The 27,610-nt window shown below is 47.7% G+C and overlaps 1 protein-coding gene across 5 annotated transcripts in view; it reads right to left on the reverse strand.

Annotated features, from left to right (window-relative positions):
• Positions 1-27,610, reverse strand: part of sdk1a (sidekick cell adhesion molecule 1a) — a 229,814-nt gene that overhangs the window by 13,302 nt on the left and 188,902 nt on the right. For 4 of the 5 annotated variants that reach the window (XM_062532947.1, XM_062532946.1, XM_062532945.1 and 1 more), the window contains 14 exons: positions 27,364-27,479; positions 25,748-25,937; positions 20,745-20,843; positions 16,898-17,092; positions 14,956-15,157; positions 12,880-12,983; positions 11,492-11,562; positions 10,574-10,706; positions 8,535-8,591; positions 7,903-8,004; positions 4,288-4,403; positions 3,268-3,454; positions 2,195-2,332; positions 1,155-1,316 (listed from right to left, as the gene is read on the reverse strand). In XM_062532947.1, coding sequence (XP_062388931.1) covers positions 1,155-1,316; positions 2,195-2,332; positions 3,268-3,454; positions 4,288-4,403; positions 7,903-8,004; positions 8,535-8,591; positions 10,574-10,706; positions 11,492-11,562; positions 12,880-12,983; positions 14,956-15,157; positions 16,898-17,092; positions 20,745-20,843; positions 25,748-25,937; positions 27,364-27,479 — 1,872 coding nt within the window. Of the gene's footprint in view, positions 1-1,154; positions 1,317-2,194; positions 2,333-3,267; positions 3,455-4,287; positions 4,404-7,902; positions 8,005-8,534; positions 8,592-8,624; positions 8,813-10,573; positions 10,707-11,491; positions 11,563-12,879; positions 12,984-14,955; positions 15,158-16,897; positions 17,093-20,744; positions 20,844-25,747; positions 25,938-27,363; positions 27,480-27,610 lie in introns of those variants that run through there. The other variant, XM_062532950.1, reaches the window with a different exon arrangement.

Below are 27,610 nucleotides of genomic sequence, written 5' to 3' on the forward strand. Positions count from 1 at the left end.
AGAGAGAGTGAGAGCCAGATAAACAGCAAGCTAGAAAAAACATGCATATACATAGCTACTGAGAAAAAATGAAAACAAAATCAAGGCTCTCTGATCCCAGAAGTGGTGCTGACCTGCTGCAGCACACGACCTGGGTCATATTTCAAAGTCATGAGCTTACAAATTGAGCTCTGTGATTTCTCTAACTGCCACCACACTAGCCTCAATATTTCATAATGAGAAGTAATAAGTGCCCTAGGACCTGCATAAACAGAGTCATTGGAGGCAGGCAATGTTGCCTCAATGTTTCCTGAACCTGACGCCTACGCTGTGGTGACTTATTGATCACAGCCTAAAGAAGCTCTTCTATGCCTTAGGTTATGGATGTTCACACATGGAGAAAATGGGAAGGAGGGGGAGGGGGCAGGAGGATGGAGACAGAGAAAGAAAGAAAGATGGAGTGAGAGCAAGAGGCAGAATGAGACAGAGTTAGAGACAGAGACAAATACAGAGTTAGAGAGCAGCAAGAGAGATAGATAAGGAGAGAGAGAGAGAGAGAGAGAGATGCCACAGCATGTAACACATTAAAGGACAGTGATTGGCGAAAACAAAAACAACCCATGACTATTTTATTATGTCTATCTGTATTCACATTTTTCATTCTTAGTTTTATGATTATTTATATGTGTGTGGTCATGCATATGCATGTATGCTTATTTTCCATTCTACTTTATTTTTGTATTACCTACTGTACCGTACTCCATGTCAAATATTCTTTGGAATACTTATTTTCTTAATATTTGTAATTTTGTTGTATTACATACACACCATATTCATTTGACAATTTTGTAACTAGTACAGTCATGCCAATAAAGCTCAGTGAATTTGACTAAAGCAAGTGTACTTGAGAGAGAGACAGGCAGAGATGAGGTGGGGGAGATGGAGTGTCATGTGGAGGTCCAGAGTGACAGGAGGAGGGAGAGTGTGAGAGTGTGAGAGAGATCTTGCACACAGAGCAGCAGGTGCAGCAAGCTGTTTGTTTGTTTGTTTGTTTGTTTGTTTGTTTATCAGCGTGTTTGTTTGCCAGGGGGAGGGCGTGAGACTGGAGACTGCTGGAGGAGAGTGGAGCTGTGCTGTGCTGTGCTGTGCTGTGGGCCTGGGGGAGCGTCTCCCACCTTCCACGGGGCCGGCCGTGATGTTGGCCTCGGCCTGCGGCCCGTAGCTGATGGTCTTGGCCTGCACGCGGAAGCAGTAGGTCACCCCGTTGGTCAGGTCCCGCACCTTCAGCCAGCGCTGCCAGCTGCCCCTGATGTCCACCGTCACCACCTTGCTGACACCTGCCGGAGGGAGGGGGGGGGGGGGGGGTGTAGACGTGACAGATGGTCAGCCCTTCAGTTCCACCAGAAAGAGGAACGCAAGCAGTGCCCTGTTAGAGTTACACCTAAACCCGCTGCATTATTGATGCAATTCAATCAGGGAGGCACATGTTGACACAAGGGGTGAGAAAGAGGAGTAGAGCGAAAGCATGAGAGAGAGAAAGAGAGAGAGAGAGGGGGGGTATGTGGGGGGGTATGTGATTGATATGATTAAGTCCTGTAATTTGCCTTTGCAGCGGGCCTCTGTTGTGTTGCGTGGCACAAAGCCTGTCACCCAGTCGCCAGGATAAAAATGAGCTTTTGTCAGTGGCCAGTTTGGGAGCTGATCGCTCTGCAGCAGTTAGCAGTTAGCAGTCAGCTGAACTGCTCTGTCAAAACAACAGAGCCAGTAATTACCTCAGAACAAGCAGCGTGTGTTTCAACCTACATCAGCACACAAGAGCCGTACGCCCTAAACAACAGCAGTGCGCCATCTAGTGGGCTAAGGACAAGTGCTATTTTGAGCCACAAAAGTGATCTGGAGCAGTACAGAGATACAGAGATAGATATATAGATAGATAGATAGAGAGAGAGAGAGAGAGAGAGATAGAGAGAGAGGTAGATAGATAGATAGATAGAGAGAGATAGATAGACAGATAGAGAGAGATAGACATATAGATAGATAGACAGACAAACAGGCTCCCCATCTGGGCAGGATTCTGTTCAGATCTCTTTCTGTTCAAAGCCATGAGCTTTCTCTTAGGCATGTCATTGTGAAATGAGATGATACTCATTCCCTCATTGGAGCCGTATAAGGCCGTTGCTGTGTGGAAGTGTGCAGTGCTGCGGTGGCTGTGTACCGTGGACGGGGGCGCTGGGCTCGTAGACCACCCTGTAGCCCTCCACCACGCCGTTGGGAGACACAGGGAAGCCCCAGGACACGTTCAGGGTGCTGCTCGTCACCTCCGAGAAGGACACAAAGCTTGGAACGCTGGGCGCTGAAGGAGACAAGCACACACACACACACACACACACACACACACACACACAACACACCATTTGCGATTAGGTCTAGGGCTTGGAACCTAAAACACTGAGAAACATTAATAAAATATTTGAGATACACCTCAAATAGCTGTCACAAACTCCATAGCAGGGTTGGGCAGTATGGCCTGAAACCATGAATCAAGGTTCTTCACATTTCAAAATAAACACTTCTGAAGGGGGAAAGCACAAGCAACTGCATGATAGCTATTACTGTGACACGGACTGTGACGGTTATTACTAGGGCATATTTCCCATTGCACAGACTGTGCTTGTGCACATGTTCTTGAGTCAAGTGTGAAGATATTTTGGTCTGCCTGAGCAGCACATGGAGATTTACTATGTATTCGCCCCACGAGGAAATGGGAAATGACTGGGAGGAAAACAAAACAGGGGAGGCATTTGAATAATTTTTGAATGACTATTTTCAGGGTCTGTGTCTTTTTCTTTTTTTGGGCAAGGGTGGGTGGGCGTGTTGGACAGGATTGGGGCGGGTGCCCTGTCATCTCAACACGCCAAAGCCTCAGGTTAGATGACTACCTTCCATAACAGATGCATAGAAACAGAATTTAAAACAGGGCCTAATTTGATATGAAACACATGAATAGCTAATATAAAAGAAAAACAATATGAAAGGGGTGTGTGTGGTGTGTGTGTGTGTAGTTGTGTGTGTGTGTGTGTGTGTGTGTGTGTGTGTGTGTGTGTGTGTGTGTGTGTGTGTGTGTGTGTGTGTGTGTGTGTGTGTGTGTGTGTGTGTGTGTGTGTGTGTGTGTGTGTGGGTGTGCATGTGTGTGTGGGGGGGTGGGGGGTGGGGTGGGGTAAAACACCTTTGTGTAGATTGGGGAGGCATGTGGGTGGGAGGGATCAACAGGAAGTGACCCGCACTGACCTGCTTGGAGTGTCCGTCCTCGTCTGGGCTCACTCAGAGGGCCGTCACCGGCCGCGTTGAAGGCCGACAGCTTCACCTGGTAGAATGTGTAGCTGGTCAGGTTCTTCAGCTTGACCGTGGTCTCTGGCAGGAAGAGGATCTTAACCTTCTCCGTCTCGTTTTGATTGTCCATCTCCCAGTAATGGATCTGGGGGGTGGGGGTGGGGGGTAGTGTGAGAAGCCACTTCAATCCACATCTCATTCCTGAATGCATACCAATGATTGTATGAAGTGGCATGCCATCATACTGTTCCATATATAAATGAAACCAAAATGAGTCCAAATGACACCTGGCTGTCATATGTTCAACTGGTTCAAGGTCTGCACAATAAAGCTATGGATCTCAATACAAATGTAGAGGTTGTCATAAATGTTGCCTGAGTTCAATTGTTTCGTTTTAAATAGTTGCATTAAATTGTTTTCCTTCAACTTTAAATGGACTTTGAACTCAAATAGAGTTCTACGTTATCTCTGGCCCTGTCAGACATCATAATGTAATTCAAAGCATGTAGCATGTCACGATCCAGACCAGTGCTCTTCCTGAGGAGATGGTTGCATGGAGGAAAAAATGGAAAATGGGGACTGGAAAAAATCGGAAATGGACAGAGAGGCAAAAAGAGGAAATGATGAAAAATGAGAGTGCTGCAGAGAAAAAAAAAATGAACAAGATTGTATGAAAAAGAGAGGCAGGCAAAGAGAAGTGTAGAGGCTGTGAGAATTAGAGGGAAAGTTGACAGATGATGGACAAAAAGCAGAGAAGAAGACAGACAGACAGACAGACAGACAGGGAATTCTGAGTTTGAGTAAGGGAGCGACAGGTAGAGTAAAAAAGAGAGTGAGAGAAAGAGAGAGTGTCAAAGGCTAAGGTGGGAGGAAAGATGGAGAGGAATGTGGCTTCCGCACACACGCGCGCGCGCACACACACACACACACACACACACTCACACACACACACACACACACACACACTCACAAACTCACCTTGTAGCCCTGGATGATGCCGTTTTGGGTTTCCACAGGTGGTGGCTCCCATAGCACCTCCAGCTGGGAGGAGGAGAGGGGGTTGACCCGGATGTTCTGGGGGGCCACGGAGGGAGCTGAGGGCAGAGTGGAAACAACACTATGAGGCCGACACACACACACACACACGCTCTTTCTCTCTCTCTCTCACACACACACACACACACACACACACACACACCCTGATGGGCTGTGGAGGCAGTGCCACCACATCATGGGCTGTTAGTCTGTCCAGCGGTTCTACCAAAGTCACCGCTTCACAGCCACGAGGCACCTCACAGCTGCTGTGGCAACGCCACGCCACGCCACACAGCGCACAACACAAAAGCTGATGGGCTGTGAAGGAGTCCTGCCACACCAAGGTGAGGGTCACCGCCATTACACTGTACAGCCATTCCAGAGAAGAGAGAACACCTTGTCATAACACCTGTTGTTTGCCACAAAGCCTCTTCTGCATGAGTGCTTTTGGAGGAGAGGAATACATATTCTGCTGCTCTGATGCCATACATCTGGGGCGCATTTAAGAGCCTTGAGGCGTGGAGTGAAGTGTGGCTGTGTGTGTGTGTGTGTGTGTGTGTGTGTGTGTGTGTGTGTGTGTGTGTGTGTGTGTGTGTGTGTGTGTGTGTGTGTGTGTTGAAAGGGTGGGTTTGGAAAGGGTTGGTGATTATGATGCTGTTGCTGGTGGTAGGTAGCTTTTTGTAAAAAAGGAAATAAACAAAAATAAGCGTTCCAAACGCTCTCCAGCAGATCCTGTTTTTCTGATCTTTGGCCAGGACCCAGCAGGCTTTAAGAGCAGACCAGGCCCAGGCCCACCGTGCTCCCCCCCCCCCCCCCCCCCCCCCCCCGCCTCCCCCCGCGCCGCTAACCTGACGTTAATCAGCGGGAAATTCATTTGTTTGTTTGCGGCAGCGGCGCCCCTCCTGCTGCCCAGAGGCCTCTCTCTTGGCCAGGCCCTCCTCTAATGACGCCGCTAATAACCCGCCGCTGATAACCCCGGCTGCACAGCCAGCTGCTGCTGCTCGCCATGACAGATTCATATTTACTGCTTCATTAAACGCCTTACGAGGGCCGGGGGGGGGGAGATGGGAAAACGGAAAAAATAACACTAGTTAGAGAGGAACGTTACACTTTGTCAAAATGAAAACTAATGCCCTGTTGTCACACCTGTTGTTTGCCACAATGCAACTACTGCATGAGTGATTTTGAAGGAATCAATATTTCGCCTCTCAGGATTTAGGGAAATGGAAAAAAATAACACCAGTTAGAGGGTAACGTTACACTTTGTCTAACTGACAAACTAGTGACCTCACTTATGAGTGTGGCACTAACCAAAAGAGCTCCAAGTTTCCTACATGTTTCATGACTCCTCGCAGGGCACGACGTGAAAGACCGCTCGTACAGTGTTTGCAGCGATTTGCCTGCTCTTGATATTTTGCAATGCTGCAGTTGATGGAGGCGCAGCGTGGCCAGCTGGGCTCCCGTTGATCACATGCGCCTCATGCTACACACAGATGGGGCTGACCCAAAGCAGCCGCAGCGCTCGCCGTGAGCAACAGTCAAGTCCAGATCACGGTGCCGCTCCGCTTCCCGGAGGGAAAATGTTCCGTCTCTTCCGCACAATTAGCGCCGCGTTCTTCTCAGTGTCACGTCCTCAAAGCTGTCACATTTGGACCAGGCTCTACTGGCATCTCATTAGGGGAGCCAGTCCACTCAGTGTCTTCTCTCAGGCTTTTAGGAGACTCACGTTAGTCAGCAAATAAGCGTTCATCACTATAGCTGTTTCTCATGCAACAGGGATGGATTACAGTGAGCTTGAGAGCCTCTCTTTTTTGCCAATTGAATGATTTTTGACAAAGAAAAAGCAGGTAAATGGACATGATTAACATACAGTATCTGCCCTTTGCTGAGCCAGAAGCTTTCAAAGACCCTGTACATGTGTGTGTGTGTGTGTGTGTGTGTGTGTGTGTGTGTGTGAGAGAGAGAGAGAGAGAGAGAGAGAGAAAGAGAGAGAATGTGTGGTCCAGCCTCTCACAGGTTTAAGAACAATATGTTTCTGCTGTCATCCACAATAAAAGACAGTCTTTTTTCCTCCTGTAAAATCTCTATCTCAGCAAGGTCAAGTACACAGTCTGAAATGTAATGTGAAAGCAGGAGCGGAAAAAAAAGTGGAAAAAAAGGAAAGAAAAGCCACTGAGCACAAAAGCGCTGCTTAAACCAGACAAGCTGATCCTACATCGGCCCTACTTCTGGGTGTTCCCACTGTATCCAGGGCATTCACATTCACTTACAACTTTTTTCCTTCTTTTCAAATGAATCTCTCAAATGCCACCCCCCCCCCCCCCCCACACCTCCCCCCCCCCCCCCGGCCGGCGTGGTGGCGAGGACATGAGCTGCTCTGAGGGGGAGCTTTGAGGGAAGAGCAGAGGAGACGAGTGACAGCTGTCACTCAGCCAGATGACTGATTCCTCACAACAGCTCCCTGTCCACTCAAACAGTCAGCGGCGTCAGACTGGCCACTGTCCCCTGTCATCACTCGGCACACACCTCCCCATGTTAGTGTCAGCTCCTCCCTTCTCCCCCTCCCCTCCTCTCCTCTCCTCCCCTCCCCTCCCCTCTCCTCTCCTCTCCTCTCCTCTCCTCTCCTCTCCTCTCCTCTCCTCTCCTCCCCTCTCCTCTCCTCTCCTCTCCTCCCCTCTCCCCTCCTCTCCTCTCCTCTCCTCTCCTCCCCTCTCCCCTGAACCCTCCGTCAACCCCCCTGTCGTCTGCTCTGCCTGCACTGCGCTCTCCTCCTGACACACTGGAGACATTGCAATTCATATGTGTCACAGCGGGCGTCAGCCCTGCATGGCTTGCGCTCCCCCAGCCCCACTGGGCACTCCTGGCCATTTCAATTGGACCCCAACCTCACTTCTCACGTCCACCGTCCATCATCTCCCTCATACACATGCTCTCAGGGGCTTGGGAGCTGTGTGTGTGTGTGGGTGTGAGTGTGTGTGTGTGTGTGTGTGTGTGTGTGTGTGTGTGTGTATGTGTGTGTAAGTACTGTATGTGTGTATGTGTGTGTTTGTAGTAGAAGTGGTGGTGTGCTCATGTCCTCGTCTACTGGATTCCTAGGCGTAGCAGTAATGACATGAGGTGATAGAGGCCTCGGTCAGATGGAAGGATGACCTCCATCAACACAGCAGCAGCACCTGAGTGTGTGTGTGTGTGTGTGTGTAGCCCTGAGTGAGTGTGTGAGCTACCACACTAAGGCCTTCACCAACCTGTGTCAGTTTCCTTATTAGAATCCTCACGAGGACAAAAAAAAAAAACCCACCCCAGACCAACCAAAATCTTTTTGATGGATCATCTCGGTTAGCATTCATAGGCAATCTGTAAGAGACATTATGCTGGATGATGGATGGTAAAGGTCATCTGTACTTATCACAGCATTTCCTGCCAGCCACACCCTGCAATTTGCTACATTCCACGCGCGACAAAAACGCTACACTTTGATGATGAACTGCTGAGGACAACAATCATATGATTCCCACATTCGGTGATGATGATTGATGGGCGACAAACGGCTTTCCATACCTGCCTCGCCGACAAACACCTCAAAGGGAGCACTCGGCGGACTCTCGCCGATTATATTGTAAGCTGTCATCACTATTTCATAGCGTCTGTATTTCTGCAGCTCTGGTGGAGAGAGAGAGAGAGAGGCAAAGGAGAAAATTAGCAGGAGAACACAATAACATAAAAGCTCGACATTGAGATTGACAAGATGGAGACGTTCCTCCTTTGTTGCTAGATGAAAGGGAAATGACACAAGCCTATATGAGAGCAGTGGTGGCTTGAGGGAGAGATGGCTTTCTTCCACCCCCCACCCTCCTCCCACCTCCCATCACTCTCTCTTGCCATGAAACTGGGGTGGTATTATTTGAACGTGGCAGGCATTACTCTATTTGTTTGAAATGAGTCCCTGAGCCACAAGAAAAAGAAGTCACATGACTCAAAGTACAAAGGCAAAAAAAGAGATTCCCCCCTGAATATCTGCAGGCAAACAGTTCGCAGTGAAAATAGACAGATTAGAGGAATGCACCTAGTAATTCCGAACAGGGGAGAGCATTTGGGATTACCCTTCCTTGCCAGAGGCAGCACTGAATATTTTGTTTGGACTTCAAAGCAGGCTCCCTTAAAATAGATAGACGATTAAATGAGAAACTTACGCGTTAGCTCAAATTCGGTTAGTGAAGGATTGCTCACGGTCTTCACTGTGCTTTTCGCTGATGGAGAGAGAGAAATATAGAGGGGGGGGGACAAGAGTGAAAAATGCATTACAACACAAGCAAAGCTGGCAAACACAAATCAAAGAGATATTTCATAACATGGCCGTAAATTTCCTGCTCTCTGCCAGATCGAGCTCATCAGAGGCATCTCCACATGATGGATGAAATCTTGTGCCGCTCATCTTGGCTGCTGCAGAGGGCCTTCAGAGAGGACTGTACTGTATAGCCAATAGAAGAGCACAGGGAGTCCTCACTACACACACATGACTACGTACTACTCTTGAATCTATAGGTACTGCAGCACCCACTACAACCAAAGTCTGTAGCTATGTGCTACTACTGCTGCTGGCACTACTACTGTTGCTATGAGTAGTGCTTCTGCTTGTGATAATGCATGTGTGGAAACAGAGAATGTGTTTCACTACATGATGTGACAGCATGTGTGTGTGGGCTTATCAATCTGTGTGGAGGAGTGCGCTTTGCTCCTATAACATGCTGTCATCAGATAAGGAGGCAAAAATGCATTTCCATTTCAAAAGCCACATGAAATGATTTCAGCAACTGCTCACATTGCTCCCCCAACTCCAACATAAATACTACTACTACTACTACTACACCTACTACTACTACGACTACTGATACTACTACTACTACTACTACTACTATTAATCCTACAGCTACTACTACTACTACAGCTACTACTGTGGGCAGGGATCTGGGTGATGAGTCCTCACAAAAGCCTTCCATTTTTTCCACATCCTCCATGAGGCGTCTAAAGATCACTTTCACGAGTGCAGCCTTTAAAAAAGCTTGAAGCCTCGTTTGGCCTGAGAGGACAGGAGAGATATGACACAGCAGGCCTGACCAATGGAGGATGGAAGGAAGGGAGGAAGGAAAGGGAGAAAGCAAAGGGGCTGAAAAAAAATTAAATATGATTCCTTGCTTGGCTGCTCCGGGCTTGTGCATTTAAATGCTGTCAACACTGCTGAGTCCAATTTGTCAAAGGAGATTTGGCGGCGTGGATGGCCGTTGGTGAGAGGAGTGCAGTGGCATGCTCACTGCTGAAGACTTGAGCTCAAACTCATGATTCCGCACCTCACGCCGCACAGGCATGTAATGAGTTCACCTCCGTTCAGGCAGCCACCGGAAAATTATTCCTCGACCGAACAGAAAGCGCCAGAGAGAGAGAGAGAAGAGAGAGAGAGAGAGAAAGAGAGAGAGAGAGAGAGAGATGGACGTGTAGGGATGGCATTAAAACCTTTCAGATAAAGTTCAAGCCTGGTTGCCCTAGCTTTGGCCGCACAAATATTCAGCATATTGACGAATATTTCACGGACTACTTCAAGCATTTCAAAGACCTTCGGAGACGGCGATCCAACTGTAATTCTGGGCCCAGCTTGAAACGACAGAGAGCTGAACGCAGGGCTTATTGTTCCACTCGGCATCACCCACTGAATAATGGAGGGGCTTGCACAGAGGAGTAAACAAGCGCAGAGATACAAGAATGTGTAAAGACAACTTTTCCCATTATCAAATCATTAAAACTGGTAATGAAACACTGCTGATGTAAATGCAACATCTTCAATTCTGCAGCGTTTTCCTGTCTTTGACTATTATCATCATACACGCACACACGCACACACACACCCACGCACCCATGCACGCACGCACGCACGCACGCACGCACGCACGCACGTGTTGCTGTCTTGATGGAGGTCACCTATCCACCCACACTTACAAATACAAAGAGACGTGATATCATATATGTGTAACCCCCCCCCCCCACACACACACACACACACACACACACACACACACACACACACACACACACACACACACACACACACACACACACACACACACACACACACACACACACACACACACACACACACACACACACACACACACACACACACACACACACACACCTTTGGCTGCAGAGCCTTTTCAAACCATGGCTCCCGTTCTCCTACCTGCCAGTGTGGAGCGCGCTGATGAGCCGTTGACAGGCTTCTTTGGCTCCTGCAGAGAGCTGTCATACTGGAGCTCCCGGTAGTAGAGGCGGTAGCCCACCAGCACGCCGTTCACACTCTCATCTTTGGGCGCCTGCAACATTACGCGCTCATTAAAGGTCAAATACCCCCCACCACTGTCCTTCATTGAAGAACGAACAGATAATAATAATGAAAAACTACTGGACAAAAGGAAAAGTGACATTTGAAGAGACAAAAAAATGAGCGGTCTGTGTCCAGGCATTAGCGGGCGATTAGATAAAAAAAGAGATGAGGCTTTAATTTCTGGGGGGCTTTCAGTCAGTCAGTCTCTAATTAACAAAGCCAGCCCCTGAAAGTAATCAAGTCGCCGGAGCCTCCAGTTTTCCACTGATAAAGCAGGTTTTGGGGAGTGATGATCCCGGACTCACAGGTCAGTGAATAAAGGTTTCAGCTGCTAATTAATATCCCTTTAGAGGGCCGATTGCCCCGCATGCATGGATATTAATTACCCCGAGCTCTAGGGAGCACTCAGAGTGTGAACGGGGTAAATGTACGTTATCAATACTTCATGTCACTGATGTATGCAGACCTGCCGCCGTGAATACTAAGCGATGGATGACAAGGCTCTTCAGCGGCCAACCACTGGATCCAATGCTGCATTTCATTGATGAAAGTCTGATAATTAAACACATTAAAGGCCCATAATGTGCATGTTTAATGACCAATGGGGGGCGGGGGTGGGGGGAGAGGACGTCGACTGTGTTTTAAGAAGTAGCCTTTTAACACGTTCTCTTCCAGAGCAGCAGGAGGCATTCATCTCAGTGCTGCCTCCCAGGTGTCGGAGGGCGCTGGGGCGGGGACCCCTGACGAGATGAAAGCTGGTATGAATGCCATTACCTGCCACTGGACCAGCACTGATGTGGTGGTGGACGGCTTCACTGCCAGAATTTCAGGGGCTTCATCGGGAACTGTTGCCAGAGAAGGTGGGGGGGGGGAAAGATGAAATGGTTTTAAATGATGGTCTTACTGTGTCAGACATATTCATTTTCTGCATGGAATAGCTTAAGAAGTAATTTTCTCTCCAAGCTAATCACTTCATTTTAGACATTTTCACCATGAATTTGACTACACAAATGTAATATCTGTTTTGCCCTATACCAAAACAGCCTCTACTTAATGCTACAGTTGATCATTAAATCATGAAAGGAGAATTCTGGTGATTTTTCACATACTGTAGCTCTCTGTTTCTCGAGGTCACTGTTCTGTCTATAGGAGCAAAAAATAAAAACAATTGCCCAGCTCAAGTGGCTGCAGGCAATGGCAAGAGCTGCCAGGAAGCTACAGTGCTACACTCTGGGGGCATGTTCATAAGCCCCACGTTCATGCCCCCAGAGTGTAGCACTGTAGCTGCCTGACAGCTCCTTTTTTTGTATTTTTTTTTTTTTACTTGTTGACCTCGAGAAAAAACGATGAAAATCGTTGGTGAAAAATCGCCAGAATTCCCCTTTAACCCACTATGGACTACCATCACAACACAAGGTTACAGCCACTTACAGAGCCTGTCAAGTTCTCCAAAAGTGACTGAAATAGTGTTTTCTGAGTGTGAGCAACTGGCTCCATCATCACCCAGAATAACTTAGTGACGCGTGTTGGTGAGTCATTCTTCCGTGCATGAGCAGGGTGCTTGCCCTTTTCCCAAATAAAACTTCCAGACTATTCACAAATGGATTATTCCTCATTTAAGACCTCTCCTTTAATAGACAAAGAATGTTAAGAAGAACAAAGCAACAATAAAGAGTTTTTGTACCTAATGTTTCCAAAATCATCTTGTAACAGGGTGAACAGCACCTCTGCATTCGCTTTGTGGACCTCTATCGGCTATACAATAACCACACTATGTGACTTTACCAGATCAGGTAGCGGATCTGTAGTTCACTAGTTTGGAAAAAAACACACCATTCTAGACCTGCACAACCAACCACCCTGATATGACAGCAGACAAGGGGAAGGCATGGTTCTGACCCTCTCCTGAATCAAATCAACACATTTGTCAAGACTCGGAGGCCCTGTGTGCGTGTGTGTGTGTGTGTGTGTGTGTGTGTGTGTGTGTGTGTGTGTGTGTGTGTGTGTGTGTGTGTGTGTGTGTGTGTGTGTGTGTGTGTGTGTGTCTGTGTGTGTGTGTGTGTGTGTGTGTGTGTGTGTGTGTGTGTGTCTGTGTGTGTGTGTGTGTCTGTGTGTGTGTGTGTGTGTGTGTGTGCACTCGCATGCTGGAAGGCTCCACTCACTGTCTTGTAAGGTGGTGACTGCATCCGTCTCCTTGCTGTACTTGCTGTCTCCAATGTCGTTAGTTGCCATCATCCTCAGCTTGTAAGAGGTGTAGGGTTTGAGTCTAAGAGACAGCGAACAAAAGCAGCAGGCCACAGGTAAGTTCACTCAGGGGCAAATACAGTGCCTATAAAAAGTATTCACCCCATTGGATATTTCCCCTTTCACTGCTTTTAGAAATCTAGGAATCTTGATCAATTTCATTTGGCCTTATTTTATCTTTATCATAATAATAATAATAGAATATGCTGTGCCTTTTCATTTTATATTGAATATACTAAACCTATGGCTAAATATTTAATCAATATGTTACCCTCCAACCATAATTTGCGACACTCACAGCTGAACATGATCACTCAAGTGCAGGCACAATTGGATGTTATCATAGAACTGTCAACCAACATGAAATGGAACCAAAAGTTTAGGAAATAGATCTACATACTAATAAGATGTCATCAAACAGCAATAATACAGGGCAGTAATTCTAAACCACTAAAAATCCATTTCTGCAGTTACGGTATAACAAATGCAATAGTGCAGCAGGCATCTATATGCAGATAAGTGGTTGAAGTGAAAAAGCAATAGTAAGACATAAAAAGTCGAGCAAATATATAACGGCTGAGTCTGATATGATGCAAATGAGCAAACCGAGTGGCCAGAATATTGATATTCACTGACACACACTCTGGATTACACCTGCTTTTCCACAGCTACAGAGACCTCCTCTATCCCTTGTCCCCTGCACACCATCGGCCACTCCTTGAGCCTCTCCTCCCAGCATTTGGCCTCAAACACACTTCTTTCATGACCCTCCCTCCCACAAATGCAAACGTCTGCGAAGCGCAACTTATGGTTGGGCGCTCACACAACAGGCTGGATGTGATGAGGCATGTACTGCACTGTACCTGCAGGCTCACGGTGTTCTCCATCCCAAGTGAAAGAGCTCTCTAGCTCCCCCCCTCCCACCTGCACTCTACTCGCCCACCCAGCACCAACACATCTCCAAGAGATCTGCCTCTGATGGCACTTCCCTCTGCAGCAGCAGGGGCCCTAGTCCTGCTGGCCACGGATGCTATAAAGCCTTTCAATAGGTGAGCTATGGCGCAGCAGGCCAGCGGGCGGCCGGGCGGAGGTGGGAGAGCAGCGGGCGCGTCAGCGCGGCCGTGCGGCGGAGAACAGCGGCTCCTCTACGCCACCGGGAGCCCACGCGCACCAGCAGGACACTAATCCTGCCGCAACAGAGCACGGCACAAATCAAGCCTAAATAATCCATCCTACAGCACCCGTGCTGCTCGGCCGCCCGTTAAAAGGGAGGATGAGGCAGAGAGAGCCTAAACAGAGAAGGAGCGAGCGTAAAGAGAGAGGGCGGAAGCAATCATAATCAAGATGATATGGCCCTCTGAATGCATATAAAATAGCATTTGACTGCCCAGATAATCACTGTTGCAGGCCTAGTGATGTAATTCAAACAGCAGCCTGGCTGGGCTCCTCTCTGGCTCGGCTCACCACGCCACTGCGGCGCGCTGCACGCTTTTCCAAATCCTAATCACGGGGAGGGCGATAAATTGGCCTGCAGGAAAAAGCCCTCTTAGCATTTAATAACAATCCCATCTCATAAGTCAGGCGCAATAGCAGCGCTGGGAGGCGCGGAGGGCTTCACAGCCCTGATGGAGACAGGAAATAAACCCATCCGTGGAGCGCACTGTGAAATCAACTGGCCGCCAGATTCATCAGCAGATTCATCAGCAGGACTTCTTCTCTGCTTGTGCCTGCTCCAGCACAGGTGCAGAAGTGATTGGAGGACTCAGTAAGGATACTGTATCCGGGGCTGTGCCATAATAATGCTATAGAAGGTGTGCTGTGCAGTGCCCTTAAGAGTCCTGGTGATCTGCTGTAAACTGCTGTATTGTGCTGTTGTATGGTTGGCTATGCTACACTGGTCTCTACCAAGCTGGGCAATGTAATATGTGTTGTTTTGGTCGTTGCCCTTTCTCTGTGCTCCGCTCCGCTGTGCTTTGTCGCTCACGCTCGCTCACCGGTTCACGTCCAAGGAGGTGCAGTTGTGGCCAATGGCGGAGGAGTGGGTGAGCCAGTCCCCGTCGGGCAGCTCCCGCGTCTGCAGGGTGAAGTAGCGCACCGGAGACGAGCCGTCGCCGCCAGGCACCCAGTCCAGCGTCAGCTGTCGAGACTGCACCTGCGCCTGGGGAACACTCAGCCGCACCGGGGGCTGGGGCCGCTCTGGGGACAACAACAACAGGCCTATTATAGCACAGCGCTCCCTGGGAACAGCCATTCAAACAGTAAATAAACCCAACCCAATGCAACTATACTACACATTACTGATCATAGGAAATTACTAAATAGTTTACATAGGCATCTACATGTACTGAGGCAATACCTAATCAAAAGGTAAATAAACCACATTCAAGGTAGCAACATATTACATGGATATTTAACATGAGTATATCATTCACATATTGGGATTTACATGTACAACAATAAGCCTTCATACATTCAAAGTACAGTACATAATGTACAGTATGTCCCATCTACTGCAGCAGTATCATGTCAAAAGCAACATATCACTGATACACAGTCACAGTATCATGCAGATAAGGGTATATGGGAACATAATGTTTGAAATATAGCTTTTCTTGATATGATAAATGCGGACGCTCACTTGAAGACTAACAATACCCTTTCAACTGCTCCAGTGTAAATAATTAACATTACAGTACAATAAAGTCAAATTAAATGCAGTGTTTATGAAGGCTACCGAAGGCAAAATAATAAAGTGCGTTCTTTAGATCTTTGCCTAAAGAGAGAAGGGATTCCCACACCTGTGTCTCTCAAACAGGGCCCTTGATCCTCACTAGTTGTCTTGTGTGAACAGTGAAACTCTAAATGCAGGGCTTGGATATGCACAGGGCTCTAGGGGCCTACACGGCACAATTTACACCAGCCCTGCTGATGGACACACAGACATACAATAAGCATTTGTTGTTGTTGTTATTGTGTGTGTGTGTGTGTGTGCGTGCGTGCATGTGTGTGTGTTCATGTTATAGTTATAGCTGAAATGTTTAGCAGAAGGTTTAATATAGTATTATCCTATTTGTGTGTGTGTGTGTGTGTGTGTGTAGGTGGGTGGGTGGGTATGAATGTGTCCATGCATGCATGTGTGTGTGGGCGTGTGTCGAGTATTAGTCACCCCTTCTTGGCCTGACCCCTGTTCTCCACCATCTCGGTGACACAGTACTGCACAAGCCTTCATTGATTCCAATGGAAGCAATCAATGAGCAGAGGCATAATTGTTTATTTTAACGGTGTCTATTATCGATTGACATTAGAAGATGCAAATCATGCAGTGCGAAGGCTATCGAGTGGTCTAGTCCCTGTGTCAGGTGCTGACTTCTCTCAGAAGAGGTTTGTTTAAAAAAGCCCAGATCAATCACATTTGAGGAGGTCATTGGTTGACTTCGCTCTTTGTCTTCCCAAACATAACGCTGCTCCTGTGGGGACGGCCACTAAGTGAAACTAGTGATGGCAATAAAAAACATGCATTAAAAGAATATGTCTCTCTGGAGCCTGTCTAGCTGGAGAAAGCCAGCGCTGTGCCTTACTGCACGACACACTGCAAGTGAATTGATATCCATCTCCATCCAGCTGGTTAAATAAACCAATAAAGGTCATTCTGGGAATATGAAGACCGCAGTGAACGGGCTCACACCATGCTGATAAAGTTAAAAGGTGTAGTAATACTTTGTTCAGATCTCAGATGTACTTAAATGGCTGGCATCACAACACCAGATGAATGAAGTAGTGTGTGTGTGTGTGTGTGTGTGTGTGTGTGAGAGAGAGAGAGAGAGAGAGGAGGGAGAGAGAGAGACAGAGACAGAGACAGAGACAGAGAGAGAGACAGAGGAGATATCAGGACACTGTATGTCTGTGATCAGAACAGTTGGATGTGAGCTTGGTCACCTCTGACTTCGGTGGTGATGACCACAGCCTGTGCTGCAGTGCCCCAGCCCTGCTCCGTCTTGGCGCTGATGCGGAAGATGTAGGCTGATTCGGGGCGCAGTCCCAAGGCTGTGAACTGGCGGGCGTCGGGACCCACCTCCACTGTAGTGAACTGGTTGGGGTCTCCGGTGTCCAACCGATAAGCTACCTGGTATCCTAGAACAGGAAGCAGGGAACATGTCATTGGGCTCTGGATATTTATGGCTATATCTGCCAAACTGCTGTTCTGCCTCTTTCTCTCTCTCTCTCTCTCTCTCTCTCTCTCTCTCTCTCTCTCTCTCTCTCTCTCTCTCTCTCCTGCTGTGTATATCTGCCTCACGCTTTCTCTCTCTCTGGTTGCTTGTCTGTTTCTTGGTTATCCACAAAACGGATTATCCCTTTTTTCAACCCTCTTCTATTGACCACAAAATGTTCCCACCAAGAGATTATTTTTCTCCAAGACAATCTGGCCATAGATTGTTTTTGGAATCCCACTGAATGAACAAAAAAGACAGAAAAAACAAAACAAAATAATAATAAAAAACAATTTCCCTGTCTGAGATCCAACAGTTTAAAGGGAAAGCTGTTTCTGAACCAGCCCAAAAAAAGAGAAGTCTGGATGACAAATGACTTTCAAAGGTCTTCACCACTCTCAAAAATTTGTTCCACTATCACAAACTTCAAATGAACTCCTCTTGGTTACCTTCCCTTGCCATTCCTCAGCCGTATCAGTGGGGGAAAGGGATTAGTTTAATTTTTCTTCACTAGTGGGGCTCCCTGTATTTCCATTACCCTCTCAAATGAAGTATAAGGCTTTAGCCCTGGGGAAGAATAGGTGGCATGGCACGGCGGCCCTGCTGTTCCTCACTCAACGCAGCCAGTCACTGTGCTTGAATACCACAGCTGAATTTGCTCTGGACTTTATAAAATGAAAACAAACAGCCTTCGATCTCATCCTGTGATCAAATTGTTGTACTCTAGAAACTTCCACCTCCGTGACCCCTAAAGTGGTTACCGTCGGGGCGATAGACATGAAACATGCCCAGTTAAACCGTCCGGCAGGGCGACCAGATGACTTTCATTGGAGATTGACTGCACGTCGAGAAAACCTTCGGGCAAACAAATGAGAGTGTTATCGAGAAGCAGCCATGGGCAGACAGATCCGTGGGGTGGGCAGCCGACTTGATCCTGGCTCGGCAAGAGCAGCACTGTATTATCCCTGTATCTATTTATCTTTCTCCCGTGTAGCGTTCCGCGCGGCGGCCTTTGGGCTGTACTGTAATGACAAACTAGAGCGAGTGCTGGAACATGGAGCACCCAGGGGCTGCTATTTCATCCTAATGTCCACTCCAGCCACAAGGGCCGGGGGAAAATAACAGCAGCCCCCCCGCCCTGCCAACCGCTTTTATGTTGGAGAGCTGTTTGCAAGGGATGTAAGGAGCGCTATGCTACAAGCGGGCGATGTGGACGTGTAGAAAACAACTTCGCCTGCTCCCTGCACCACCTCTCCTCCCTCTTTGCGTGTTCTTTTTTTATTTTTCATTTCTGGTGCCCGTAGAGCTGTGACCCATGTCGTGCTTTTTGCGAGGACATTTTTTCCCCACGTTTTCGGTAGTGGGGTTTTTCCGCTGCAAGAGGGGCGCTGGGCCGTATGATTTGCTGGGTCACCACCTCCCTCGCCAGACTCCTGGAGCTCTATTTTCTCCACTCAGTGGCCGGCGATTGCTGGTCCTAGAGGGGGCCTGGGCTGGACGACTGGGGTGAGGCGGACAGCAGATGGCCAGGCCTCACAGGGCTGAAATGAGCTTTGCTGCAGGACCCACTTCCACCCATTTACTGTGGCCATAAACACGGCTAAACACTGGCCATCCAAGACCACAGATCTCAGTGTTTGCCAAGCTCAGTGACCCTACACAGAATTAAAGTCAACACACACACTGATTTACGACTGAAATGACTAAATTACATTAAATACAGTCCAAACATATTTCCTCAATGTATTTTTGCTATAGGGGGGCACATAAAAGTCCCATTTAGATCCTAGTATACACAGATAATGTTTACTTTATTGATGTTGTCAGTAGCTAATCATATACAGTATGTCTAACATATTTCAGGATATATGATAGCATAGTATGAAATGGAAAGGGTATCCATCCTGTAGAGGTCAGAAGCAGTAAGAAGTGAAATTGAAAGAAAGATGCAATAATCTTAAATCAAGGCAATCCAGGCTGGCATGTCCCTGTTTAGTTCCTGACGCAGGGCAGCTTGTGTGCCAGTGACTGCATCAGGCCGTGTTCTCTCGCGGTGAGGCGGGGGAAATCAGTGTGTTGCGCGTGTTTGGCCTCCTGTGTGAACTGGCATGAAATTTCACACAGTGTCCTCTTATTCCCCCATCCTCATCCTCATCGCCTCTCCCGTCCTGCTCTGCCGTGTCTCAGCGCTCCATGGTCCACACACGCTGCGCTCCGTGGGCGCTCTGGGAGGCAGATGCATGCTGGATTAGCCCATCCGCTGCCCAGTCGAAAGCAAACTCCCCCTGCTCTCAAGCCACATTAGCGGTCAGCTCTGCCCACTGTTCCGAGAGCGGGTGGGAGCGCGGCGGTGAGGGACGGAGGAGGGGGGGGGGGGGGGGGGGGCATGGGGATTTCAAATGGCTTTTGAAAAAACGGATTACATCGGGAAAGCGGCTATGAATAAAACTAGCTTACAAGAATTTGGGACTAAATGAGCATGCTGTGCTGCCACAACTCAAAGGCACACCAAGCAGGGGACATGCTGCTGCGGGAGAATGGGCAACTTGCTGTGTCTACACACTGCCAATGGATGCACACACTGGCTAAAGGCACCAGCCAGAAAACACCAATTTGCTCTCTTGTAATTTTTCAAAGTGCCTCATGATGAGACTTGGAGGACAGGAAAAAGAGAAAACACCTCTTTTTGTCTCTCCTTCTCTGGAACCAAAAAAAAAGAAAAAACTTTGATCCTTGAATAGAACTAAGATCAGAGAAAGAGAGAAAAAAAATGCTAGAATGAAAAAGGTCCCCAAATCCCCTCACGCCCCCAGTTATCATGACCATATTTCATCTCCCCCAGGTCCTTTGCGTCCTTCCCACGTCTGATCCGTCTGAAACAGCGAGATTTGGCAAGCTGCTATTCTGGGTTTCATTCAGTGTGAGTTGTTAGTCGGTCTAATCTCATTACGGAGCGGCAGGATTTTCTCTTTCACTTCATCTGAGGTATTAGTCTCAGGTGCACGATGCGATGCGCCTCGTCTCGTCTCGCAGCACGCAGTAAAGGAACACGTGCGCCGCGCGACCTGCGCTCTCCGCATACACGGCCAGCGTTTGGCAAGGACAGCCAGAGCAGCGCACGCAGCGCAGCACAGCGAGCAGCAGCCAGAGCGAGCGGACACTCTACGCTACGCTACGCTACGCACATCAAAAGGAAGCGAGGTGGCGGCGGGCGCTTTTTTCAGAGCGGCCGGAAAGCACAAATGGTTGTAATGCCTCCCCATGTTTACTGTAGAAATGAACACAGGCCAAAAACTGATGGATTCTTAGAAAGCCATCTCCTGCCCTACAGACAAACCCAGCGCAAGCTTTTTTTTTCATCATCACTCCTGTTCACTCATCTGCAAACTAATGACATCTGTGTTTCACCTCAGGTAATGGATGGGAAAGGAAATGGCTTTTCCCCCACTCACTCACCCCTACATGTATGTTGATGGATGGGTTCAGGGAGGGCCCAGAAAACCAGAACAACAACACAAGCGAGTTGTTCAGTCTCACCAAAGTGCTGTACTGACTTGTGAAGTCTCTGGACTCACCCATAATGATGCCGTTGGGGTCCACTGGGGGCTGCCAGATGACCCGGACCTCAGTTAGCCGCACCTCTGGGAAGACCAGCCTTATGGGAGGCCCTGGGACTGGACACAGGAAATGAAGACAATGAATACAGAGGAAGTGCCACCTGCACACTGAGACATCTGCACAGTGAAACATATAAGGTGGGTGTATCACCGATTGGTCGTTGACGCTTCTTTCATCAATAACTATAAGCAGCATTAGTATGATGGAGAGTCATTAGAAATACCAGTAGTTCAGATTCTGCTGCATCACCAGGAGTCATGGACCCCCTATTGCCCCCACTCCCAATGATATAGAACCTTGGTATTTGGCACAGGACAGGCATCTATATGGGCCACACCTCTCATTCCTTCCACACAGTGGCCTATTATCTATTTCTCTTTGCCACCACAGATATTCCATGCCATCATTTGTCCAAAATTGTAGACACAACAGGCCAACAAAAAGGGCCTGCAACTAATTGGGACAGCTTTTAATAAAGGTTTTACGGTATTTAGCAGTTCAACCCTATTGTAAATGAGATACTGTAGCTACCAAATCCAAAAAAAGCAATTGGAAAATGGTTTACCACTGCTCTGTGGGTAAATACTTGTAACTAAATTGTTAACAGTATTACATAACCTATAACGATCCCAGGGACAACTTTATTTTTGTGACAAGTTTAGCGTAAGTATTGATCTCTTGGCGGACATCAATGCTTGCATCACTTGAAAGGAAATACGAGAGCTAAGACGTTATGGGATGACTTACTCAGGTGCATTCTTGTCTGACCCTGAAGGGAGCCCTAACTAGAATTGGCAAGGAAGCTAATACGCTAGCTCGCCTCTCTGACCTGTCAGTGGTGATAAAGATTTCACAGACACCCAGGAGGTCATCTTAACTCTATCGGTCTCCAACAGGCTCTGGTGCTGGACACTGATACCAGGAGTAAATGTGTCTACGCTGTCATCAGACTGGGCTGCATGTGAATTATTAGGAGGCTGGTGCCTAGCTCCAGAGAGCTACAGCTTCTCCTTCAAAAGCTGCTGTAAAAGATTTGACTCCAGCACTCACAAACACACACACACGCACACACACACACACACACACACACACACACACACACACACACACACACACACACACACACGCACACACACAGAGTGTCTCTTCAGACAATGGTCCAAATAAGCCCAGGAGTGATGAATGCTGGGATATTATCCTCAGGTCCCAGTGCATTTAGCCGACTGACAGTGGCCATGTTTTATGGGGGAAAAGCCCGTCCGGCCGTCCGCCCGCCTGCCACGGCTCGGACACACCCCCACACGCCGCCACTCCCCGGCCAGGCGAGGCCAGCTGCCCTGGGGTGGGGCGCGCTGATGGCTGTGGGAGGTAATTGATGCGGCGCCCTATCCTGAAGGACACAGTCTGTCACGGGAGATAAAGGGAGGGAGGGAGGGAGCGAAGAAGGCGGAGAGGAGAGAGAGCAAAAAAGAAGGAGGGATGGAAGGAGGGAGGGATAGAGGAGAGGGAGTGGAGCACTGATAAAGGGGGTGTTGATTAAAGGAAGGCCTTTACACCCCCCCCCCCACACAGCCCATCCCACCTCCACAACTCTGTACCTCATCTGAGAGCAGAGCCCAGGAGGAGAGCTGCTCTGTGGTTCCCAGTGAGCACCTGTGGAGGAGGGGCCTGCAGATGGCCTCCAATAAGGCGCTGTCGCTGCGCTGGGCCAGCTGACCCTAACTATGACGGAGCGCCTGCTCTCTGGAGGCCTCGCGCTGCGGCGGCAAACACTGATATTGTTCCGTTTCACACTGCTCTGTTTGCCAATACGCTCACAGCTCAGCACTACATCAAATCAAACACATATTAAAGGAGACCACTGCCTTTTTTACTCCTGGGCAAAATAGCAAGGGATGTGTGTGTATGTGTGTGTGTGTGTGTGTGTGTGTGTGTGTGTGTGTGTGTGTGTGTGTGTGTGTCTGTTGCCTCAGCTTTTGTCCTGTGATATGGGGAGCCTCACGGTCACAATCGAACACAACTATTTCCCACTGAGTAAAAAAATTGAGTGTGTGATTGGAGTTTACAAAATCAAATAGACCTTGATTAATTTGTGCACTTTCTCTCTCTCTATGCTGTTGCAATGATGGGAACAATGAAGCTATGTTTCACAAACAAAGACATAAAAATACTTCATTGTCCCACAATGCCCTCATTCTTTTCGTTGCTAGCGCGATTGATTATCACTGCATATCTCTATCATTGTGTTATGAAGATTACCCAAAAACAGAGAGCTGAGCCGATTTTCTTGTACTCATTATTCCTGACACCACCAGATAGTGAGTTATGAAATATCTTGCTGCTGTATATCAGTCCTTCCTCCCCATAAAAACTCCACTCCAGTAAGAGAGTTACTAATTAATTAAAATGAAACATTTTCAGAAAGTCAAAATTTGAGAGTGCTCGTGAGTGTCATGCATGTTAGTTCATCTAATCAAACGAAATGAAGGGCTTAATCTGCCGAGTGTTCTGCTGATTCGGCCAAATCAAACTGATCAAGCTCAATTACACGACCGCTAGCTTAGCCTGGGACAGCCAACAGCACCATTATTCAAATGGGAGAAGGGAAGGGGACAGGAGAGGAGAAGCGAGGAGTGGGCTCCGCCGCATCCTCTTGAACGTGCCCGTGCTGCGCTGTAGGGCCTGCCTGCGTGTGGGAAGCCTTCGCTCCCTAATGAGGGCCCTTCTTCTGGAGACTTTTAAAAGGCAAACATGGGGATAATTGCTGCCAAGGTCGAGTGAGCTTGCATAGGGGGAGGGTGTTTTTCTGCCGTAATGGGGCATAGGCTGGGGGAAATTGTGTGTGTGTGTGTGTGTGTGGGGGGGGGGGGGTAGGGGGGGGGGGGGCGGTATGTGCCCATTGCAGTGCTTCCATCATAAGAGCCTGACAGAGAGAATGAGAGGAAAAGGAAAAAAGGCAGAGAGAGAAAGAGAGAAAAGGAAAAAATCATCTGGTGACTCCTTCACTGCTGTCCAGAGGGAGCTGAATGTGTTATCTCTGCTGCTGAGTGCTCTAATGTTCCACATGACCAACGGCACGCCGCCGCCATTAATCGCCTCCGCCAGGACGCCGCTCTTACGCACCCGCACCGCACCCGCACCGCACCCACACCGCACCCGCACTGCTCAGGCTCACAGTCAGACTGCTAAATTCATGTCAGGCCTGCTTCTTGCTGAAACAGAAAAGTTTCCTTCTAACACTTTGAGTGGCAAAAACGCAAAATTGCGCTTTTTTCTCTTTTTTTTTCTTTACAGGCAACACTTTATACTTCATGAAATATGCTATATCTCTATTTCTAGAAAAAACAGATATTTGGATGAAAACTAGCCACTGTTTAGCCTGGGATTTCTCAGGAACAGAGACAGTTGAATGTTAGGGCTAGAGCGAGAGAAAACCAAACCACATCCAAGTGAGGAGGATGTCAATTAGTACACTACACAGAGTATGGAAGAGCTTCCAACAGCATGTATATCATCATACTGTTTGATCAAGCATGTTCAATTCATTCTGTGTGAGTGTGACACGCTTTGACGGTTTGATGAAGCTCAGACAGCCCTAAATAAGAGAATAAGCTAGTGAATAAATGATGGCTAGTCTTTACACAAGATGAACTTGGTGCATCCCTAGTTTTCGATTATGCTCCTTATTCAACTGCATAAGCAACATTCTCTTGAGATTGAATGAGCAACTCATCTCAACAAATACTAATAGAAATGCAGCATGATTGAGTTTGAAACTCCCCATTTTAGTTGAGAGCTGGGTGAAAGTCCATCCTTTGCACTTGTTACGGTGCAAACAAAGCTCCCTTTTGAAGCCTCTGATCTGGACAGATTTACATGGGCCTTTGAGTCCAAGCCCTTCTGGTTCATGGCATCACCGTTGGCTCACTGTTGCACTCAGTGGCACAGGCACTGGAGAGGCACCCTTAACAGTGCTGACTGTTGCATCATTGATTTGTTTTCAGCTCCACTAGCGACTTGCAGCAAGCGAATCTCCCTGTAAGGCCACTTTAATATTTAATATTACGACCCATTCTGACAGGCACCGATGGGAGAAAGACAAAAACAAAGTGATGAGCGCCTGACCTAGACTGGACGAGCAGCCCTGGCCCATTGGGTGAGATGGCGCCCTAGAATAGCACACACACACACACACACACACACACACACACACACACACACACACGCACACGCACTCGCACACGCACACACATGCACACACACACACACACACACACATAGTAGAGTATCTCAGTAATCAAAAGTGGACAGAGCTAGCTCCATATCTTGTCTTTAGAGATTTTGAGCTGCTATGGGGAGAGTGAAAGAGAGATTAGACAGATAGAGAGAGAGAGAAAGAGAGAGAGAGGAACAAGGGCCGAAAGAGGGAATGATTTGTAATTTGAAATGACATTTTCATCCAACCCCATAATGAGACAAAATAAAAATTCAGTGCTTAGTAAAGCTTCATTCTAGACCCCTTGACATCTACAGTATGGATGAGTACAAAATTCATGCAATCAATATCACAACATTGCTTTTTTATTACTTGACTAGACTCCAAAAGAAGAAGAAAACAAACTCACTCTCACACTCTGCAGGCAAAAAGGACCATTCACACCAATAACCATAACTATAACGATAACTACAACCATAACAATAAAAGCGTCCACAATGACCAAGAATAAGCAAAGTCTCTCCTTGATGGGTTCTGATTGGCTGGTAGCTTTTTGTCATTCTCACAATCACTCTGAAAGTGATCCCCGACGATATCGTTCTTCATGTCATTATCGTTATAGTTTATGTCATTGTCATTCAAATGAACAACAATGATATTTGTCGTATAGTTCTCGCTATAGCTATTGATGTTGGTGTGAGTGGCTGCAGATGTATGGCGTGTGTGGAGCTAGCTGTGTCCTACCGTCGTCTTTGGTCCTCTCCAGCACAGGTGGACTGCTGAGCTCGCCGTCTCCAATGCGTGTGAAGGCCAACACCTGGATCTGGTACTGCACGTACTTGCGCAGGTTCCTCAGCAGAACCGACTGGGTGAGGTTCCCCTTCACCGACTGCACCTGGGCCTCTAAGTCAGAGTCCTTCTCTTTGTAGAGCACCTGGTAGACACACACACACACACACACACACACACACACACACACACACACACACACACACACACACACACACACACACACACACACACACACATACAGAGAGAGAGGCACACACACACACACACACACAAACATAGGACACACATGTGAACATACCCACAGACAAAACACAAATATATATAGATACATATTATATACTTAAAGTGACAGATACACATACACACAAACAAACCACAAACACAAGCACAAGCACAATATAGATATACAGTATATAAATATATATTACATATACATATATATTATATATTTATATATATATCTATGGTTGAACTCAACGAGCCTTTTTGTCTGCTGATGGAGGTGGAGATTTTAAAGGGTGTATATTGAATGTGAGGTGGTGGCAGCAGTGCAACATAATTCCTCTCTCTCCCTTAGAGCACCAGCTGCCTAATGGCTCTCAACACGGCCCCTGTCCCCACATCCTCTCTGGGCAGTGGGACCTCTCCTACTCCCCCCACCACCACCAGCACCACCACCAACACCTCGCTGTCTGTTAGCACAACAGTGAAGAGGCTGGGGATGTGGGCAGACCAGAATAACTTTGTGCTTGCTTTTCATACCTCTGCAAATATTTGCCCTTCTGGAAAGGGTTAGACTTTCAATTAATGCATTTACAGCCTTGTTCATTTCTAAAAGCGCAAAAATGACAATGGTGTACCAGGCATTAATATTTAACAAGGAAGCTGCCCCCAGCGAGAAAGAAACATCTCTCTGCATCAAATTAAAACTCAGGAATACAATTCCGTGAAGGACATCTTGAGCAATAGGAAAAAAGTATTAAGTGTTGACATTTGCCTTACTCATAGTTCTCATTTTGAGATTTTGAGAACTTTTATTAGACTGAGAAAAAAAACCCTCACACTTACACACACACAAGGTTATAATGTCCTGGGTGTTGAGTGTATAAAAGCATTTGGGAGTCTATCCGAATATATGTATTCATCTTGCACGAGTTTTCTTTTTTATCAGCTTCAGGTATGCAACACCCATGCCTGATGGAATGGTGCAAATCTAAGACTTCTCTACAAAGCCATTTCAAGTAAATTCAAGTGTGCAAAACTTTTTAGGTCACCATAGAAAAAACTATGAGGAACCGAAAAAAGCCTCTATCTTCTCAAGGAAGATTTCAGCATCTGGTCTTACAGGACATTTCATCATACGCATGTTGTTTGAGGGCTTTGGGGGAACTTGAGCAAGCACAAGTGTCGGCCCTTTTACCCCCATTAGGAAACATTTATTCATGTCTTCCAAGCTCTACTCTCTCCATTGATTTTTCTCCCAGGCTAAGAAGGTATTGACCTAAGCCAGGGGTTCTAATCTGTCTGGACATGGGCGTGCGCGGCACTGACCGGCCCACTTTATGTACCTTGTATCCCAGAATATTCCCGTTCTGCTCCTGCTCCGGAACTGGACTCCAGGTCACCAGGATACGAGTGGAGCTCACCGCCTCCACCGTCACGTTCTCTGGTGCTCCAGATGGCACTGAGCAAACACACACACACACACACACACACACACACACACACACACACACACACACACACACACACACACACCAAATCATGTTAGCATCATCACACCAATGTGTTTGCAGTGTGTTCAGAGCCTGCTGT

Source organism: Sardina pilchardus, chromosome 3 (assembly GCF_963854185.1).
Source record: "Sardina pilchardus chromosome 3, fSarPil1.1, whole genome shotgun sequence".
NCBI classification, from domain to species: domain Eukaryota; kingdom Metazoa; phylum Chordata; class Actinopteri; order Clupeiformes; family Clupeidae; genus Sardina; species Sardina pilchardus.